The 20,919-nt window shown below is 46.2% G+C and overlaps 1 protein-coding gene across 5 annotated transcripts in view; it reads left to right on the top strand.

Annotated features, from left to right (window-relative positions):
• Nucleotides 1-20,711, top strand: part of DAP3 (death associated protein 3) — a 41,938-nt gene extending 21,227 nt beyond the window's left edge. For 2 of the 5 annotated variants that reach the window (XM_089299862.1, XM_002715415.6), the window contains 11 exons: nucleotides 6,551-6,673; nucleotides 9,143-9,244; nucleotides 12,005-12,113; nucleotides 12,247-12,339; nucleotides 14,517-14,647; nucleotides 15,323-15,403; nucleotides 15,521-15,679; nucleotides 16,186-16,245; nucleotides 16,994-17,083; nucleotides 19,689-19,806; nucleotides 20,410-20,711. In XM_089299862.1, the coding sequence (XP_089155988.1) occupies nucleotides 6,575-6,673; nucleotides 9,143-9,244; nucleotides 12,005-12,113; nucleotides 12,247-12,339; nucleotides 14,517-14,647; nucleotides 15,323-15,403; nucleotides 15,521-15,679; nucleotides 16,186-16,245; nucleotides 16,994-17,083; nucleotides 19,689-19,806; nucleotides 20,410-20,495 (1,128 nt within the window). In that variant the 5' untranslated portion in view covers nucleotides 6,551-6,574 and the 3' untranslated portion in view covers nucleotides 20,496-20,711. Of the gene's footprint in view, nucleotides 1-6,550; nucleotides 6,674-9,142; nucleotides 10,913-11,399; nucleotides 11,682-12,004; nucleotides 12,114-12,246; nucleotides 12,340-14,516; nucleotides 14,648-15,322; nucleotides 15,404-15,520; nucleotides 15,680-16,185; nucleotides 16,246-16,993; nucleotides 17,084-19,688; nucleotides 19,807-20,409 lie in introns of all 5 variants that reach the window. The other 3 variants (XM_089299863.1, XM_051857222.3, XM_051857221.3) reach the window with 3 other exon arrangements.
• Nucleotides 20,712-20,919: the final 208 nt, after the last annotated feature.

Raw genomic sequence — 20,919 nt, 5'->3', positions numbered from 1 at the left:
ATTGAACCAGTGGATAGAAGAGTTTTCTCTCCATCCCCCCCTCCCAACTCTGCCTTTCAAATAAATAATATTTTTTTAAAAAAGAAAGGAAATCCAGCCGGCGCCGTGGCTCAATAGGCTAATCCTCCACCTTGCGGCGCCGGCACACCGGGTTCTAGTCCCGGTCAGGGCGCCGGATTCTGTCCCGGTTGCCCCTCTTCCAGGCCAGCTCTCTGCTATGGCCCGGGAGTGCAGTGGAGGATGGCCCAGGTGCTTGGGCCCTGCACCCCATGGGAGACCAGGAAAAGCACCTGGATCCTGGCTCCTGCCATCGGATCAGCGCGGTGCGCCAGCTGCAGCGGCGGCCATTGGAGGGTGAACCAACGGCAAAGGAAGACCTTTCTCTCTGTCTCTCTCTCACACTATCCACTCTGCCTGTCAAAAAAAAAAAAAAAAAAAAGAAAGGAAATCCCATGCACGGGGACAGGCATTGTGGTACAGCAATTGAGCTGCCACCTGTGATGCCAGCATCCAATGTGAGCACCAGGTTGAGTCCTGGGTGCTCCACTTGTGATCCAGCTCCCTGCTAATGCACCTGGAAAAACAAGTACTTGAGCCCTGCCCCCTACATGGGAGACCAGCATGGAGTTCCTGGCTCCTGGCTTCTGCCTGACCCAGCTCTGGCTGTGGCTGCCATTTGGGGAATGAAGCAGCAGAAGGAAGATCTGTCTGTCTCTCCCTTTCTCTGTAACTCTCTCTTTCAAATAAATAAATATTAAAAATGAAAAAAAATCCTGTGTACATAAAATACTATTAAAAATGATATAAAAACAAGGATCAAAAGGTAGATGGAGGGGCCGGCACCGTGGCTCACTTGGTTAATCCTCCGCCTGCAGCGCTGGCATCCCATATGGGTGCCAGGTTCTAGTCCCGGCTGCTCCTCTTCCAGTCCAGCTCTCTGCTGTGGCCCGAGAAGGCAGTGGAGGATGGCCCAAGTGCTTGGGCCCTTGCACCCACATGGGAGACCAGGAGGAAGCACCTGGCTGCTGGCTTCAGATCGGCATAGTTCCGGCCATAGCAGCCATTTGGAAGGTGAACCAATGGAGGGAAGACCTTTCTCTCTGTCTCTCTCTCATTGTCTGTAACTCTACCTGTCAAAAAAAAATTTTGTCTTATTTATGTCCAAGAGATGAATATTAAAAAAAAAATGTAGATAGATTCTGGCCTCAGTGGATCATAGTACATGGCTAAAATTTTCTTCTTCCTTAACACCAGACAAGACAGACCTGAAGGTTGACTATAGAGAGATGATGGTAAGAAGAATTCTGTAGGTTGTTTAGTTTGGTTTCCGGGTAAGCTAGATTAGCCTATAAATGTCATCCTTTCTGGAACTGTGCAGAGGCAGTTGTGCATATGGTGGTTTTCCCTGAAAGCAAGAAACTAGCTGGATGGTGCCATTTTTAACACGAAGAAGTAAAGAATCCATTGTGGTTTTCCCTGGAAGCAAGAAACTAGCTGGATGGTGCCATTTTTAACACGAAGAAGTAAAGAATCCATTTTGCTGGTTTTTAATGTGCTGTAAAATCCTAACTAAAGTCATTAGTTTACTGTAGAGATAGCGCCACCATGTGGTCCTTGAATATTTTTGTTTTCCACTTTTTAAAGAGAGATGCCGGTTTCCTTCCAGTAAATAAAATTGAGTTAATTCTAGCACTAAGGTATATTATTCAGATTGCTATGCTGAGATGCAAGGCCCTGGATTCTCAATGGCTTCACATAATGAAGGGTATTATTTGTGTTGTATGTATGTTGTTTTGTTTCGTTTTTGCTGTTTCTGTATTTCCAAGAGGCTTTGCAGGCCAAGAGGAAAAGTGGATATGGGGCAAAGGTTCACCTTTTTGGGATACCACCTTTCTTTATAGCTTTCATCATTGCTACTGCAGGAGGAGAAAAGAGGATTTATTCCGATGCTGAAGTGACTTTGACTAGAAATGACACGAGTTATTTGCACTTACAGCTCTTTAGATGGAAGTAATCACATGGCCCCAACCTATCTGCAAGAGAGGCTGAGAAATGTAGAGGAGTATTTGGATATTTGGCAGGCACTGCTGCCTCTGCTACAGATTCTTTTTTAAAATAATTCCTTGGCTTTTTTTTTAAAAAAAGGTTTATTTATTTATTTGAAAGGAAGAGTTACAGAGAGAGGGAGAGACAGAGAGAAAAAAGAGTTCTATCGCTGCCAAAACCAGGAGCCTGGGGCTTCATCCAGGTCTCCCACATGGGTGCCAGGCCCAAGCACTTGGGCCATCCTCCAGTGCCTTCCCAGGAACATTAGCAGGGAGCTGGATCAGAAGTGGAGTAGTTGGATCAGAAGTGGAACAGTCGGATCACGAACTCAGCACCCATATGGGATGCAAGCACTGCAGAAGGTGGCGTAACCCGCTACACTACAGCGCCGGCCCTGCTGCTATAAATTTATAATCATATATTCTCCCACAAAGTTGAGAGCAACTCTGTTACGTAATATTATTGTATTGAAATCCACAAGTGATGGTTCAGAGGTCTTGGATTATAGTTCACTATAGTTCATAGTTGCTTGTAGAGCAGTTTGTTTTCACTTAGCTGGATGATGTATGTACTCTCTCACTACATGTCTTTTTTTTTTTTTTTTTTAGATTATTTATTTGAAAGGTGCAGTTACAGAGAGGTAGAGGCAGAGAGAGAGAGAGGAGAGAGAGGTCTTCCATCTGCTGGTTCACTCCCCAGATGGTTGCAACAGTCGGAAGTGGGCCGATCCGAAGTCAGGAGCCTGGAGCTTCTTCCAGGTCTCCCACATGGGTGCAGGGGCCCAAGAGCTTGGGTCATCTTCTACTGCTTTCCCAGGCCATAGCAGGGAGCTGGATTAGAAGTGGAGCAACCGGGTCTCGAACCAGCGCCCAAATGGGATGCTGAAGCTGCAGATGGCAGCTTTATCCGCTACACCACAGCACTGGCCCCTCACTACCTTTATTCCAGGACACAAATATTAAGTAATTATGATGTGTTAGTATGCAGAGAAGGAGATGCAGTGGGTACTGGCATTGGGGCGCAGCAGATTAAGCTGTAACCTGCAACATCAGCATCCCGCATGAATGCTAGTTTGAGTCCTGGCTGCTCCACTTCCAGTCCAGCTCCCTGCTAATGCACCTGGAAAAGCAGCAGGAAATAGTCTAAGCCCTGAGGCCCTTGTATTCACTTCAGAGACCCAGATGAAGCTCCAGGGTTCTGGCTTTGGCCTGGCCAAGCCCTGGCTATTGTGGTCATTTGGGGAGTGAACCAGCAGATAGAAGATCTCTCTATCTCTGTAACTCTGACTTTCAAAGAAATAAACTAAGCGATTTTGTTTTTTTTTAAGTGATGAGTAAAATCTGATCCCTTTGCTTTTCAGTGTGTGGCCTTGAATGAGAGACATATGCATAAGATAGCACAGTAGAATAGAGATTTTTTAAGTCAGACAGACTTGGATGTGTATTTTTTTAAAAGATTTGTTTTCTTTATTTGAAAGGCAGAATTACAGATTTAAAGAGAGCCTCCATCCACTGGTTGACTCCCCAAATGGTGTCAATGACTGGGCTGGACCAGACAAGCCAGGACCCTGGAGCTTCTTCCTGGTCTCCCACATGGGTGGCAGGGGATCATGCATTTGGCCCATCCTCTGCTGCTTTCCCACGCACATTAGCAGAGAGCTGGATTGGAGGTGGAGCAACGGGGGCTCGAACTGGCACTCAGCTTAACTCCTTATGCCACAGCACCAGCCTCTCTTCTGGGATTTTAGCTTGAAAGTAGTAGCTGTAAAATGCTGTATTGCCTAGTAGCTAATAGATGCCCAATTAGCAGTAACCATAAGGGCAGTTCAAGACAGAATAAAACTGCCGTGCAGTTCAAAGAAAATGCTGTTAGTAGAGAGGGAAAGAGAAGTCCTTTTGATTGGAGTCTGGCTGGCAGATCTTCCCTGAGGATGTAACCTGCAGAAATAGTCTGTACTTTGTGCACTAAAGAAGCTGCTTGGCAAGACTAGTTGTAATCTAAGAGCTCTCCATCTCACCTATTAATTTATCAAGCAGCTCTCATATCCCTGTTATCCTGCTTCCCCTGGCTTTGTGCCCTAAACTTTTCCTTGTAGTTGGCATCTTTTCACTTCTACAGAAGGCCTTTATTCTTAAACTCAATTTTGGCATTCTCTACTTACCGTTTTCTCAGCTTTGTCTCCTGAAATCCGTACTTCTCCTCCCCTTCTCCTCCTGCCACTGCGTTGCCTGGAGAGCAGTTGCCTCTCACTTAGCTCGATGCTTTCCTTGCTCCCTCATCATATGTCTCTGGTGGGAAACTATATTCTAGGGCCAGAAGAGCAAGAATGTTATGGGGTGTGATTAGAACTATCAAACAGTGAGGAACATTACACTGTTCCCTTGACAACTGATGTCATTGTGATCACGGGACAGCTGAGAACTTCACATTTCTGACTGTGGCCAAGTGCATTGAAAGAAATTTCCTGCCTTAGGTGGTTAGTGGTAGTAGATAATCTTTGACTGAACTATTTGTTCCCTTATGGGACAGAGCCCTTATATGACAATATGCAAACTGGATTAAATTCAGAAAAATCAGCAACACGTTTGGATTTAGTGAATTATAACTATCAAGGATACTTTTTACATAAAATTAAAATGCATGTTAGAGACACATTTCCCTGTGCAGACATTACTCACATCCTCAGTGTTAGAGCAAACGTAAAAAGTCTGCTAGAGGGTTAGGCTTTAGCCTGGCAGTTAAGGCACCAGTTAGGATGTCCACATCCCATGTCAAAGTCCTTGAGTTCCATTCCTGGCTCTGGTTCCTGACTCTGGCTTCCCGCTGGTGCATACCCTGGGTGGTAAAAGTAATGACGCAAGCCGGCGCCGCGGCTCAATAGGCTAATCCTCCGCCTAGCGGCGCCGGCACACCGGGTTCTAGTCCCGGTCGGGGCACCGGATTCTGTCCCGGTTGCCCCTCTTCCAGGCCAGCCCTCTGCTGTGGCCAGGGAGTGCAGTGGAGGATGGCCCAGGTGCTTGGGCCCTGCACCCCATGGGAGACCAGGAAAAGCACCTGGTTCCTGGCCCCTGCCATCGGATCAGCGCGGTGCGCCGGCCGCAGCGCGCTGGCCGCGGCGGCCATTGGAGGGTGAACCAACGGCAAAGGAAGACCTTTCTCTCTGTCTCTCTCTCTCACTGTCCACTCTGCCTGTCCAAAAAAAAAAAAAAAAAAAAAAAAAAGTAATGACGCAGGCACTGGGTTTCTCCTACCCACGTGGGAGACAATTGAGTCCCTTTCTGGCTTCTGGCTTCTACCTGGCCAGCCCAAATCATTGAGGTCATTTTGGGGAGTGAAGGCAGATGGCAGATGGGAGATGCTGCTGTCTCTGTTTGTTATCTGCCTCTGAAATAAAGTGTTTTAAAAAATATTTTAAAAGATGGACCAGGGCCGGTGCTGTGGCACCAGGTAAAGCCGCCACTTGCAGTGCCAACATCTTCTGTGGGCGCCAATTCAAGTCTCTGCTGCTCTACTTCTGATCTAGCTCTCAGCTATGGCCTAGGAAAGCAGTGGAGGATGGCCCAAGTCCTTGGGCCCCTGCACCTGCCTGGGGGACCCAAAAGAAGCTCCTGGCTTCAGATCGGCACAGCTCTAGCTGTTGCGGCAATTGAGGAGTAAACTAGCGGGTGGAAGACCTCTCTTTCTCTCAGTAACTCTGACTTTCAAATAAATAAATCTTTTTAAAAAAGATGGACCAGCATTATATCCCAGCAGGTTAATCTGCTTGTGACAGGGTTCAAGTCCCAGCTGTTCTGCTTCCATCCAGCTTCTGGCTAATGTGCCTGGGAAGACAGCAAAGGATGGCCAAGGGGTCGGGTCCCTGCCACCCATGTGGGAGACCAGGGTGGAGCTCCTGGCTTTAGCCTGGCCCAGATCTGGCTGTTGTAGCCATTTGGGAAATAAACCAGTAGGTGGAAGATGTCTCTCCCTCTTTCTTCCTTCCTTCCGTCCTTCTGTCCGTCCTTCCATCCGTCCTTCCGTCCTCCCTTCCTTCCTCCCTCCCTCCCTCCCTCCCTCCCTCCCTTCCTCCCTTCCTTCCTTCCTTCCTTCTTGTCTTTCACAGAGTTAGACAGTGAGAGAGACAGAAAGGTCTTCCCTCTGCTGGTTCACCCCTCAAATGGCCGCTACAGGCGGAGCCATGCCAATCCGGAGCCAGGTGCCGCCTCCTGGTCTCCTATGCGGGTACAGGGCCCAAGTACTTGGGCCATCCTCTACTGCCCTCCCGGGCCACAGCAGAGAGCTGCACTGGAAGAGGAGCAACCAGGACTAGAACCCAGCACCCATATGGGATGCCGGCACCGCAGGGGGAGGATTAGCCAAGTGAGCCACAGCACCGGCCCCCTCTCCCTCTGTTTCTGTCACTCTGACTTTCAAGTAGATTTTTTAAATCTTTTTTTTTTAAATGTTAAAATATTTTGAAAGAATCCTAGTAATTCCCAAAACACTAAAGTGGTTTCTTTCACAGGTGGGACCTGGACGTATTTTACACATGGGGACACAGGCACCACAAAGCATTGCTGCTCACCTAGATAACCAGGTTCCAGTTGAGAGTCTTAGAGTGGTTTCCTGCACCAATGAGAGTGATCCGGTAAGCTGCTAATGTGTATGTGAGGCTTCTCAGAGCTTGTAATTTGTATTGCTATCCTTGTTGTATGTATCAGGGAAACTGAAACATAAAACCCTAATAAGTAGATTTCATATCCTCATATGAGAGTGTGCCTGAGATGGCACCCTGACCTCCCCGACCTCCCTGTTGGGTATTCTCATCACATAAAGAACTCAGGGCAGGCCACATCTTCCCTGAGTGAATCCATCCTGGTGAACTCACCTACTGGCAAGAATTTTGCTGAGCTTAGAAAAGGTGCTGCTGGTGCCGCGGCTCACTAGGCTAATCCTCCACCTGTGGCTCCGGCACCCCGGGTTCTAGTCCTGGTTGGGGTGCCGGGTTCTGTCCCAGTTGCTCCTCTTCCAGGCCAGCTCTCTGCTGTGGCCCGGGAAGGCAGTGGAAGATGGCCCAGGTTCTTGGGCCCTGCACCCGCATGGGAGGCCATGAGGAATCACCTGGCTCCTGGCTTCAGATTGGTGCAGCGCACCAGCCGTAGCAGCCATTTAGAGGGTGAACCAATGGAAGGAAGACCTTTCTCTCTGTGTCTCTCTCTCTCTCACTGTCTAACTCTCTGTCAAAAAAAAAAAAAAAAAAAGAAAAAAGAAAAGGTGTTTTTTTTTTTTTTTTTTTTTTTGATTCTCTGATCTCAGATTCAGCCCTTAAGGCATTCTGGTCTGGCTGAAAAGCCCATGAGAGTATTTCAGGCATGGAAAGCCAAAACACTATGACCGAAAAAATGTCCTACATCTTGGTGAGGGCCACCAGAGAAGGAGGCACTTTTTCTGCAGGGAGGAGAGAACGTCCACTCTAGTTATGGCCCTGTCTACACACTGAGGGAGACCGTGGATTCAAAAGGCTTCCATAGCTTTGGCAGCTCATGTCAAGAGACCTGGTGATCACTGACGTCATACATAAGAGTGTTAATTGTTAAATTAACAGCAGGAGTCACTGTGTACTTACTCCCCATGTAGGACTATGAGAATTAACTGTAAAACTTGATCTCAAACAGTTTTTATATTTTGTGTGTATGTGTTGAAATCATTACTTAGTATAGAGTTGGTCTTCTATAAAGTTAATTGAAAACAAATCTTAATGGAGAATGGGACTGGGAATGAGAAAGGGAGGAGGTGGGGTGGGAGTGATGGTAGGAGGGCAGGTATGGTGGGAAGAATCTCTATATTCCTAAAGTTGTATTTATGAAATTTGTACTCATTAAATAAAAGGTTTCTCTGGGGGGGGGGGGAGTGCATATTGGGCAGGCACTATGGTACAGCAGATGCAGCCACCACTTGGGATGCCCACATCCCTTTGTTGGCATCCCTTTGTTTAAGTCCCAGCTACTCTGCACTTCTAATCTGTCTTCCTACTAATGTGCATCCTGGGAAGCAACAAGTGATGGCTAGGTCATCTTACTGACTTTATTGTATGTTGGGTGGCAAACTTTTCCCTAAAGGGCAGATAATAAATATTGTAGGCGTATGAAACCGTGACAGTCTTATAGCTTCTCAACTCGGCTATAAACAAGTAGGTGTGACTGTGTTCTAATAACACTTTTTACAAAGTGGGGGACTAGCTATAGCTTACCAAGCCCTGCTATGGAGGATCCTAAAGAAATCAAATTTCTTGCCCCAGAACACACAGCAGGGCAAGTATAGAGCCCAGTTTTCCTAATAGCCATGTAATGCCAATTTCTGTCTTTGTAAGAGGATTTTCCAGTGTCCAGAGGGACAGCCAACATGGTTTTTATTAGAAGAGCAGCACTGGAAGTTGTCAGCAGAAGCCAGGATTCCAGCAGTATCCAGTGTTGCATTTTCTAGTCCAGGTCCCATGAGATTGCATAATTATTCCTTTTCTTCCCTAGCATTGTTGCTGCCTCTCATAAATGGTATTAGTTGTGTGCACCGTGCTTTAACATGAAAGAAACCAACAGCTTTTTTGTCCTTGCTCCTACCCTCTCCAGGTCTTTCCATCTTAATATTGCTGTGGGGAAGGAAATAAAATATGCATTACTCAAAACATCATCTCTGCAGAATGTGTTCTAAATAGGCCTTTAGCATTCACCTATTTTCACAAGCGAAAAATGAAATGGAATAAATGAATGAAGTCACTGAAGTGTCTTTCAGCTTCCTCTGTAATTGTCGTTCCTTTATCTACCAATTCCTCTGGGGTTTCTATGGAAACAGTAGCATGTAGATGATCTTGTCACATGACTGGAGCATCTCTGTACACAGCATAGAAGAATCCAGATGGCGAGAATTGTCTCTGTTATCCCCACATGTAGTGAGTGCTGAGCCACTGGCTTTACCGTTCAGATCACCACCTTTCTAGTAAATGCAAGGGCGCTGGATTTGGAGACAACAGCCAGCATTTGTGTCTAAGGCAAAAAAAATGGAAGATACCGTTTCCAAAGTCTTTGTCCCCATTGTACCTGTTTGCATTTTTCTTTCCTAGGCCAAGCATGGGGAGCAGCACGAGGGTCAGCATTACCGCGTTCCTCTCCAGGACGTGAAGACTGTGTTTCCCCACGGCCTGCCGCCTCGCTTTGTGAAGCAGGTGCTCCAAACCCAGAGCAGAACTAGGGAAGGGGGGGCGGGGGGAGCTCAAAGTACAAGCTGCTAGGAGCACAAGGGTGTGGGGTTAAGTGAGTAGCAAACTATAAATATGAACTAGGAATCAATTCAACCCTTGATTGTCAGTTATGAGTAGTACAGTTACTTTAAGCCAATGTTTATCTTCTGTTAGCCGCCTTAAGTCCTTTGCGGAGCTAGGTAAAGATTCTTATTTGGGAAAAAAAAAAAATAGTGTTTTACTCAACAAATGTCTAGAAACTTTGGCATTCAAATGATTATTTAAATTTACTGTAACACTCACCTTGGGAAGATATGAAAATACAACACAAAAACAAAATTGTAATACTTTCCTAAACCAAATTGAAGTGATATTTTGATTAGATGTATCGAGGTTGTTCATTCTCATGGACTTTCAGAAAATGACTTTTGGCCATAACTTCAACCCAAAGAGTGTAATACTGGATTGCTTTCTAGCCATAAAATGAATTCAGGATTAACTGCAAGCATAGTTCATTGGTACAACTGGATGAATTATTTTCTCCATGAGAAATTATTTTTTCAGCATCAGGCTTATCTGTGCAGGTGATTTTTAGCTTTGGAGCCAGAGAATGTCATTTCTTGGCTGTGTTTATTGAGGGAAGTTAGGTTAATAATAAGGGAATAGGGGTGAGCCCCTACTTGGGGTGCCTGCATCCCATATTGGCTTTTCTGCTTCAGACCCCAGCTGTCTGCTTCTAGTCCAGCTTCCTGCTAACGTGCACCCTGGGAGGCTGCAGGTGTTGGCTTCACTACCTAGATCTCTGCCACAAACAAGGAAAGCGTGGGTGAATTCTGTATTCTTGGCTCAACCTGGCGAGCCCTGATGTTGCAGGCATTTGGGGAATGCACCAGCAGATAGAAGAGTTCTGTCTCTGCCTTTCAAATAAAATGAAAAGAAGTTTTTTAAAAATTTTAACCATCCCCAGTATGGGAGTTAAATGTAGACCATAGACAGCCTTGTCATCAAAAATTTTGTCAAGAGTGGAAATAAGACCCGACCAGAAGAAAATCATCTATGATGGTACTTTAAACTGCTTCAAGACATTCACAGCACTGTTTTTAACTTCAGGGTTGTGAGGACCTGTCTGTAATTAACTATTTAAAGTTACTTTTAGTCTGGCTCAAGTACCTATGCTCTAGAGGGAATTATTCATTGTTTCCGAAATTCCCATTTTCAGGAAGACCAACTTCCTCACTGTTTGTGCATTTTAGTACTCTTATATTGCCTAATAATGACATTTGTTTTAATGCCTGTCTCATGTTTTTGTTGTTGTTGTTGTTTTTAAAATTTATTTGAGAGAGTTACAGACAGTGAGAGGGAGAGACAGAGAGAAAGGTCTTCTGTCCATTGGTTCACTCTCCAGGTGGCAGCAACGGAGGGAGCTGTGCCAACCTGAAGCCAGGAGCCAGGTGCTTCTTCCTGGTCTCCCATGCAGGTGCAGGGGCCCAAGGACTTGAGCCATCCTCCACTGCCTTCCTGGGCCACAGCAGAGAGCCAGACCGGAAGAGGAGCAACCAGGACTAGAACCCAGCGCCCATATGGGATGCCGGTGCCCCAGGTGGAGGATTAACCTACTGCGCCACGGCGCCAGCCCCCCTTCTCATGTTTTTGGTGATTGTACTTTCCATTAACTTTGGACTTACCTGTCAGTTCCTCTGCCAATCTGATTGTTAGGATTTCTTTTAAAAATACCAGCACTATTTTAAACCTTATCTGATAGACTTAAAAATAATATTTATTGGCTATATATTCTTATTAATAGACATAATTACTTTCTTTGCAAATCACTTTCATACACAAATCACTGCTTCCCAAATTTTCCTAACCAGGGGTTCTAGTGACAAAAAGGGCATGGATATAGAAGCCCTGATGTATCAGTACGCTCGTGGGGTGAGGTGGGACCTCAGAGTTTCAGAGCCACTGAGCTTACCTGCCTCTATGCTGCCATATGTGTGTTCTAGAGAAAAGTCTGAATGGTTACAATAATAATTAACCCAAAATAGAACATTTTGGAATGCTTACTGTGTGTCAGGTACCTTGTTGAGCGTTTCGCCTGCTTTTTTAAAAAACTGCTGTTTATTTTCATTTTATTTGAAAGGCAGACAGACAGAGATCTCCCATCTATTGGATCACTCCCCAAATGCTCGCAGATGCCGGGTCTGGGCCAAACTGAAACTAGGAGTCTGGAACTCAATCTAAATCTCCCTTGGTGTAGCTGGGAACCACGGACTTGAACAATTATCTGCTGTCTCCATGGGTGTGCATTAGCAGGAAGCTGGATCCAAAGTGGAGGAACCAGAATTCTAACCAGGCTCTCCAACGTGGGATGCAGTGTCCCACAGAGCAACTTACATGCTTCTCCAAGTGCCCACGCCTTTAGGTGCTTTTAATGTTTACATTGACTCTAAAGTGGCATACGTAATTGTGGAGTGTTCATATTATTTGCAGATTCCAGTTAATGGATATATCCGTGCTTCATTCGCAGATATAATTAAATTTATTATGTTGCTTGAGGTGGGACACCGTATTTCAGTTTTTAGCTAAATTATACAGATGGACTTCCAAAGTCCAACTCAGCGTCTCCTAAGTGAATAAAGACATGCAGTTTGGTGCTCATGGTTGCTGTGTTCGGCGTGATGTATATGCCAGGAACTGATTAGAAGTTCTACACCCCTCCCTCATCTTCGTCCCCTGTTTTGTTAGGTGAAGACATTCGGTGAAGCTTGCTTGATGGTAAGGAAACCAGCTCTGGAGCTTCTGCATTACCTGAAAAACACCAATTTTGCTCACCCAGCTGTACGATATCTTCTGTGTATCCTTTCTGCCTGCCTGGCCCTCTCGAGCCAATGTGTTCTCCTTCAACTGAGGAAAAAGAAGAAATTCTCAAGTGTTGACAGTAGAAGTGTCCCTTCTGGTGATGTTTTCTTTAACAACGAGTACTTTAGATGGAGAGAAGGGAACGGGAAAAACCCTCAGTCTTTGCCATGTTATTCATTTCTGTGCAAAACAAGACTGGCTGATAGTGCATATTCCAGATGGTAAGAACTGCTCTCTGCTTCTCCGTTCAGTTTACCTCTCTGCTCATGGCAGTGATCCTGTGGCTGCAGCTCCTCCCAGAGCTCTGCCTGCTGCAGATGCGGAGCGCTCTGCACTAGTGTGTTGTGACCTCCTCATGGCGTGGATGCCTAGCAGGTTGCCAAGGGACATTCATGTGACAAGAGAGAATTTGAAAGCTTCCTAAAACTTCTTTGGGATGGAGGGAGATTTTAATTATTTTAAGATTGATTTGTTTGAAACTCAGAGCTACAGAGAGATCGTCCACCCACTGGTTCAGTCCCCAGATGACTGCAATAGCCAGGGCTAGGCCAGGCCGAAGCCAGGAGCCAGGAGCTTTATCCAGGTCTCCCACATGGGTTCGGGGGCCCAAGCACTTGGGTCATCTTCCACTGCTTTCCCAGGCACATTAGCAGAGAGCTGGATTGGAAGTGGAGCATGCAGGACACAAACCCCAGTGCTCATGTGGGATGCTGGCATTGCAGGCAGCAGCTTTACCCCATAGCACCATGACACCCATCCCAGTTTCTCATTCTTAAAATTTTTAGCAAACATATGAATTATATATATTTATGAGGTTCTCTGGTATTTCAATACATGTATACATTGCATAAGATCCAATCACAATGTATTTATCTCTTCCCTCAAATATTTCTTGAAAGATTTATTTATTTGAAAGGCACAGTTACAGAGAGAAAGAATCTTCATCCACCAGTTCACTCCCCAAAAGCCACAATGGCCTGGTCTCCCATGTGAGCTCTCTTTGGCTGCTCTCCCAGGCCATTAGCAAGAAGCTGGATTGAAAGTGGAGCAGCAGGGTGCAGGCCAGCACCCATTTGGAATGCCAGCGTCATAGGTGATTGGCTCTACCTGCCACACCACAATGCTGCACTTTCCCTCGGACTTTGATACTAGCAGTTTTGACTCTTTCTTTTTTTTTTTAAGATTTATTTATTTGAAAGGTAAAGTATTATCAAGAGGAAGACACACACACACACACAAAGAATCTTCCATCCACTGGTTCACACCCCAAATGACCGCAACAGTCAGGACCAGGCCAGGCAGCCAGGAACCTGGAATTGCATCTTGGTCTGCCATGTGGGTGGCAGGGGCTCAAGTACTTGGGCCATCATCTGCTGTTTTCCCAGGCCCATTAACAGGGAGCTGATTAAGAAGTGGAACAGCTAGGCCGGCGCCGTGGCTCAATAGGCTAATCCTCCGCCTGCGGCGCCGGCACACCGGGTTCTAGTCCCGGTTGCCCCTCTTCCAGGCCAGCTCTCTGCCATGGCCCGGGAGTGCAGTGGTGGATGGCCCAAGTACTTGGGCCCTGCACCCGCATGGGAGACCAGGAGAAGCACCTGGCTCCTGGCTTTGGGTCAGCGCAATGTGCCGTCCGCGGCAGCCATTGGAGGGTGAACCAACGGCAAAGGAAGACCTTTCTCCCTGTCTCTCTCTCTCTCACTGTCCACTCTGCCTGTCAAAAAAAAAAAAAAGTGGACCAGCTGAGACTTTAACTGCTGCTCATGTGAGATGCTGGCATCTCGTGGCAGCTTTACCTGCTGCGCCACAACACCAACCCCTGTACTTGGGCTCCTCCACCCACATAGGGGACTTAGCTCCTGGCTTCTGCCTGGTCGTGGTCCCAGCTACTGTGACCACCTGGGCAGTGAACCAGCTGATAAAAGTGTGCATCTCTCCTTCTCTGTCTCTCTGCCTTTCAACTAAATCTTGAAAAAGAAATACATATGAGAAACTAATTTCTTGTAATTTATGATGACAGTATTTTTAACTGAATATTGTCAGTTCCTACCTGATTTGTTGGTTTGTTATTTTTGTTGTTGTTGTTGTTGTTGTTGTTTTTAATAGATTTATTTCTTTGAACAGAGTTACAGAAAGATCTTGAGTCTGCTCTTTCTCCCAAATGGACGCAACAGCCAGGGCTGGCCAGTGCCAGGAGTTTCTTCCTGGTCTCCCATAGGGTAAAGGCCCCAAGCACTTAGGACAGTTTCCACTGCTTTCTCTGGCAGATCAGGGATGGGTCAGAAGTGGAGCAGCCAGGACGAACCAGCACCCATATGGGCTGCCAGCAGTGCAGGGGGAGGCTTAAGCTGCAGTGCCATCACACTGACCTCTTTAATTTGTTTTCTTTATGTTTTCTTAGCTCATCTTTGGGTGAAAAATTGCCCAGATCTTTTGCAGTCCACCTACAACAGACAGCGCTTTGATCAGCCTTTAGAGGCTTCAACTTGGCTGAAGAATTTCAAAACTACAAATGAACGTTTCCTGAGCCAGGTAACCAGACTCCCAGGCTCTGTACTCATTGGTATCTTTGTGCCCTGGAAACTGGTAGATTGTGGAGAACTGATATTGTCATTTGGAATAGCTTTACCATATTGTGCGTTCATTTTTTTAATATACATTTTGTTAGCATCGGGGTCACAACTTGAAACTTACATACCCCCATGAAATAGAGTTCATTGTGAGGTTTTCCCAGGTAGTGGGCGGCAAAGTGAATGCCAGATTGATCCATTGACCTTTCCAAGGCAGAGGCTCAAATTTCCCATAAGCACATGTCTCACTACATGAGTTTCTCCAGGTCTTTTTGGGGAACCAGAAATTTCTTGGTAAAGTTGTTCTTTGCTCTAGTGATTCTTATATATAATCTGTACACCAGAAGTTTTCAATGTTGTGCACAGTGGTCACCTGGGAGCTTGTGAACAATGTAGATGTCGTGAACAAGGATTCTGGGATGTCAGATCCCTTATGCAGTCTTCTCCTGCAAGCCTCAGGTGGAAACGAGTTCGGGAGCGTTCACTTCCATACCAAGGTGTGGGGGTACAGGACCTGAGAGAGAGTTCAGACTGACTCCGAGAAACCTTAGCCTCCTGCCTTCTCCACTTGGGATGGATTCACTCTTGGGCAAAGTATCCTTATTGTTTTGTTTTTATTTTGTTGGCTTATTTCTAGATAAAAGTTCAAGAGAAGTATCTCTGGAATAAGAGAGAAAGCATCGAGAAAGGCAGTCCTCTGGGAGAAGTGGTTGAACAGGTATAAAAAAGACATTCATGTAATAAACATGAAAGTATTTTAAAAAATAAAAAGAAACATTCAGTGTCTACAAGCGAAGACCTCTTAGCATGTTGTGAGCACTGTCCGTCCCGACAGGGCATCGCGCGTGTGAAGAACGCCACGGATGCGGTTGGGATTGTGCTGAAAGAGCTGAGGCGGCAGAGCTCGCTGGGTCTCTTTCACCTCCTGGTAGCAGTGGACGGCGTCAATGCTCTCTGGGGCAGGACCACACTGAGGAAGGAAGAGAAAAGCCCGGTAGGGAAGCTGGGTTTCTGGGCTCCGTGACTTCGGCTCCACGGGGTACGGGGGCTGAGACCTCCTCAGCCTTGCGGACAGTGCAGCGTGCTTCCCTGCCCTGGAATTGTTGTTTGAAAACAGCACCGGAAGATGAAGGGGGTTGCAGGAGTTCTGTCAAACCTTGCAGACTGAGCTTGTGTTAGCATCACAGCAGAAGTTATGTTTTCTTTTTTTTCTTCAATTTTGTCCATCTACCCTGTTTTCATCATGAGGCTGTGTCATCTAAGCAAAGGCAACCTCAAGAGTCAAGCGGGTGGGCTGGGGCGGCAGATGCGTTTTCTCACGCTGACTGCAGTCTCAGAACGACGGCAGTGTGAGGCCAGCAGCTTATCCCAGAGGTGTGCTTTAAAGTACCACCGTGATGTCGCAGTCAGGATTTTCTTTCTTAGTTTTTGACAGTTGAGTTCCAGTAGCATCCAGGAAAAGCAAATAATGATCATTTCTCTCTTGTGGACAATGTGCAGGTTGCCCCAGAAGAACTGGCCCTTATTCACAACCTGCGGAAAATGATGAAAAATGACTGGGTAAGTGCGTGTGAGGATGGTATGTTGATGGCCAATACATTTGAAAAAGAAGTGCCTTTTTGTTCTAAACATTTCATTGTGAATGCTTTCCTGTCTATAATTTTATAATAGAAAAAAATTCTACTACTTAATTCCCATAACAGTAGTAGGTTAGGAGAAAGGTCTGGATTTAAATCTGTTTATTTGGTTTAAGACCCAAAAACATGTTATGATAAATTTAAGATCTTGCAGCAATTCATTGTCAGAACCAATCCAGAACTAAACCAATTGTGCTAGACCGTCCTGCCATAACACTGTATGGCCAAACAAATGACTAAATTACATTTTTCTGTCTTTTCTGCCTTTTTTCTTTTCTTTTATCCCCCCATCTCCCCTCCCCTTCCCTGTCTTCCTTTCTTTCTTCTCAAGATATATTTTATTTGAAAGGCAGAGTGACAGAAGGAATGCCTTAGAGAGAGATCTTGCATCCACTGATTCACTCCCCATATGCCCACAACAGCCTGGGCTAGGCCAAGCCAAGGCCAGGAGCCAGGAATTCCATCCAGGTGTCCCACATGGGTGGCAGGAGCCGGAACACTTGGCCATCATTTACTGCCTCCCAGGTGCATTAGCAGGAAGCTAGATCAGAAGTGAAGCAGCCAAGACTCCAGCATAGAATGCAGGCATTCCAGACAGTGGCTTAACCCATTGTGTCACAACAACTTCACCCTCTGCCTTCCCTGATTCATCCTTTTCTGCTTGCTTTCAGCATGGAGGTGCCATTGTGTCGACTTTGAGCCAGACTGGGTCTCTCTTTAAGCCCCGGAATGCCTATCTGCCCCAGGAGTTGCTGGGAAAGGTAAAGTCTCGGATACATGTCTATCTTTTTAGATAGTTACTCTCTCCAACACAGAGTCCTGTCTTAAGAGATAGCTTTTTTTATTTATCTGTTATTTTGATGTAATTTAATACTTTGAGAAAAATCAGATTCCTGTATGCCATTCACCCAGATTTATTCTCCTTCTCTCCCTCCCCCTTTTGTTTTTCAAAACTATATGACTGGAACCTAAACTTAAAGACTTTTTTGTCTCTAAAATAATGCCTTTTTCCTAAAAACATCTCAAAGATATTCTTTTTTAAAAAAAGATTTATTTATTTATTTGAAAGAGTTATACAGAGAGAAGAGAAACAGAGAGAGAGAGAAAGGTCTTCCATCCGCTGGTTCACACCCCAATTGGCCGCAAGGGCCGGAGCTGTGCCGATCAGAAGCCAAGAGTCAGGAGCCTCCTCTGGTCACCCACGGGGGTGCAGGGGCCCAAGGATTTGGGCCATCTTCTACTGCTTTCCCAGGCCACAGCAGAGAGCTGGATCAGAAGAGGAGCAGCCAGGACTAGAACCGGCACCCATATGGGATGCTGGTGCTTCAGGCCAGGGTGTTAACCCGCTGTACCACAACACCAGCCCCCCTCAAAGATATTCTAATCTGTAATCATAGCAAAATTACATAAATCAGAAAATTGACATTGATATAAAACTAAACTTATTCTGATTTTGCCAGTTATCCCAACATCCTTTATAGAACAAGAAAGTCATGGGTAATATAGGATGCTGCTTGTCACATCGCTTTGTCTCCTTCATTCTGTGACAAGTCCTCAGTGTGCATCTTTTGTAATATTCATATATATAGTTTTGATAAGTACAGGGCCAGTTATTCAGTAGGTTATCTCGGGGTCATTGGTGTTGCCTCCTGAACAGTGGTAATTTTAGAAGAAAGGACATGCCTTCTCAGCGCACTGTGTTAGGAGGACCATGAAATCTTTCTGCATTACTGCTGATGTGAATTTTGAGCACTTAGTTGAAGTAGAATCCATCTAATTTCTCCTCAGTGAATTCAATATTTTTCCTTTGTAGTTAGAGTAAGCATTTTGTGGAGAGAGTTTGAGACTAAGTAAATATCCTGTTTCTTCTCCAACTTCCACCTACTAGTTTTAGCATCCTCTACATTACTGATTCTTTCCTAAGCAGTTCAAGCACCGTCAGTTCTTCCAGTATCACCTGATGTTATAAGTAGAAACTTTTCTTCTCCTTTGTATATATATCTATATATATATAGATATATATAGATATAGCGATTTACACTGCAGTACTGAGTAGATACACACAACATTATCAAATTAAGGACTTCCCAGACAGCCCTGAATACTTCCGTGTAAAATATTGTTCCTAGTAAAGGAATTTCTTTGACATTTAAATAAAATTTGAAAACCAAATAGTAAAAAACAGGGATTGTTATATATATATATATATATATATATATCTCCTGTCTGGATCAGAAGAATAGCTAGGACTCAGCACTGCTCACTGCTGGTGGCTGTTTAATCCTATGTGCCACAGTGCTAGTCCCTTGTTAATGTAATTATGTTGAGTTCTAAACTTTATTTTTTTTTGTACAGGTAGAGTTATAGACAGAGATAGAGAAAGGTCTTCCTTCCATTGGTTCACTCCCCAAATGGCTGCTACTTCCTGTGATGCCAGCTGTTGGAATCCCAGCAGCCGCTCCCTGCTTACATGCCTGAGAAAGCGGAGGATGGCCCGAGTCCTTGGGCCCCTGTCTTCATGAGGCAGTAGATGGAGTTGTAGGCTCCTGGGTGCACCCTGGCCCAGCCCTGGCCGTTGCAGCCATTTGCGAAGTGAATAGTCGTTGGAAGATGTGTCTCTGTCAGTTTTTCTCTGTAACTCTGTCCTTTTTTTATAGATAACATACCTTTTTAAAAAAATTTATTTTATTTATTTGAAAGACAAAGTTAAAGAGGGAGGTAGAGAGAGAGGGGTTTTCCATCTATTGGTTCACTCCCCAGACGGCCGCAACGACTGGAGCTGAGCCGATCTGAAGCCAGGAGCAAGAAGCTCCCATGCAGGTGCAGGGACCCAAGCACCTGCGCCAGTTTGCACTGCTTTCCCAGGTGCATTAGCAGGGAGCTGGACCAGAAGTGGAGCAGCAGGCTTGAAGCAGTGCCCATATAGGGCACCAGCCCCAAGTAACTCTCTTTCAAATAAATAAATCTATTAAAAAAATAGTTACTTGCCTTGGGTCCCCTCCCCCTCTTCAGTATTATATTTGAGATTTGATACAGTTTGATTCGTTTGCTTCTATTTATGTTCCATTTAGAGTCTTTCTGCTCATTGTCATTTTATTTGTGTTTTTGAGTATAGAAAATATTAACTTGGTTCCAAAAGTCAAAACAGTTATTTAAAAAAATACATTTACTCAGCCAGGTAGCATCCCCTCCTCCAGCACCGTCTTTTTAAAATACTCCCAGCAGAGGGGAGCCCAGCAGCCCGCAAGGCCCGTGTGAGGCGAGCGCCGCGAGAGCAGAGGCGGCCGCACGCCTGCCCAGGCGGTGCTAGGAGAGGCTGGCTCTGCTCCGCCACTCACTACAGTGTCCGCGTCCTCTCTCCTCTAGGAAGGATTTGACGCCTTGGATCCCTTTGTTCCCATCTTGGTTTCCAACTATAACCCAAAGGAATTTGAAAGTTGCATCCAGTATTATTTGGAGAACAGCTGGCTTCAACATGAGAAAGGTGCGTGGTGCAGGTTCCCTTCTCAGGGTTTGTTCTCAGAGGTCCCCCTGGAGCAGAACCTGCTTCCCACCTCCCTCAGCGCAGCCTCCGCTCTGCTCATCGCTCTTCCCTTCAGCTCGACCTCTCTCTCGGTGAAAAGAGGGCACCGAAAGGGGGGAAGGCGGCTGAATCTTAGTCCACGATGGAGATTATACTTCTCCCCACATCCTCGTCGCAGCCCAGTATGAAACCCGCGTGCAGAGGATATGGCAAAGCCCAGGCCAGCCCCAGGGCAGCGTGCTGGTGTCAGCTGCCGGACACTCACGTGCTGGGATGCGCACACAGCAGCTCCCACCATAAGAGAGGCTGCCTCACCCCTGGGGCACTGCGGCTCTCCTCGGCCCTCCCCTTCACCTGGCCGGGAGCGGAGACCCAGCTCCAGCCGGTGGAGAACTGACAGGCACTGCAGCGGGCTGCAGGAGTAGCTGTGGGCACTAGGGTGGGAGGCACAGGGAGAGATTCCTGGAAGTGAGCTCTCCTGGGAGATGTCAGTTGCACCAGAACCCAGTCTGGACCGCGTGGCCTGTGCGTGCGGTCACTGACCTGTGTCTGACTCCACGCTAGCTCACACGGAGGCCGGGAAGAAGGAGCTGCTGTTCCTGAGCAGCGCAAACCCTGGGCAGCTGGAACGGCTGTGTGCCTACCTCTGAGCCCAGTCACAGCGCGCCGGGACGACGGCGGGCGCACGGCACGGAGGGGCCTGGACACGGCTGCCGCTGGCCCCAGACCTCCCCGGAAGTGGGCTTGGAAGTGACTGTGAACACGTGGCAATAAAACGAACGTCGGATTACTGACTGGTTTTCACATTTGAGATAATCATGAATCTTGTCCTAAAGAAATTAAAGACATTAAATATCTTCCTCAAAGTGTTGTGCTCGGTTTTTAGCGAGGAAAGAATCCTCAGATGGGCCGGACTGAGGTTCTCTGGCACTCAGACGGCTGCGGGTGAGAATGCAGGTTGCATGTTTCTAATCTGAAATTCCAAAATCTAACATTTTCAGCGTAAAGAAAAACAGATCATGCCATTCTGATTTCAGATTTTCAGATTAAGGATGCTCAGCCAGTAAAGTCTAC

This window comes from Oryctolagus cuniculus, chromosome 7, assembly GCF_051225735.1.
Source record: "Oryctolagus cuniculus isolate XC-2025 breed Fujian yellow rabbit chromosome 7, ASM5122573v1, whole genome shotgun sequence".
Classification (NCBI taxonomy): Eukaryota; Metazoa; Chordata; class Mammalia; order Lagomorpha; family Leporidae; genus Oryctolagus; species Oryctolagus cuniculus.
This window is presented reverse-complemented; position numbering and strand designations above follow the sequence as displayed.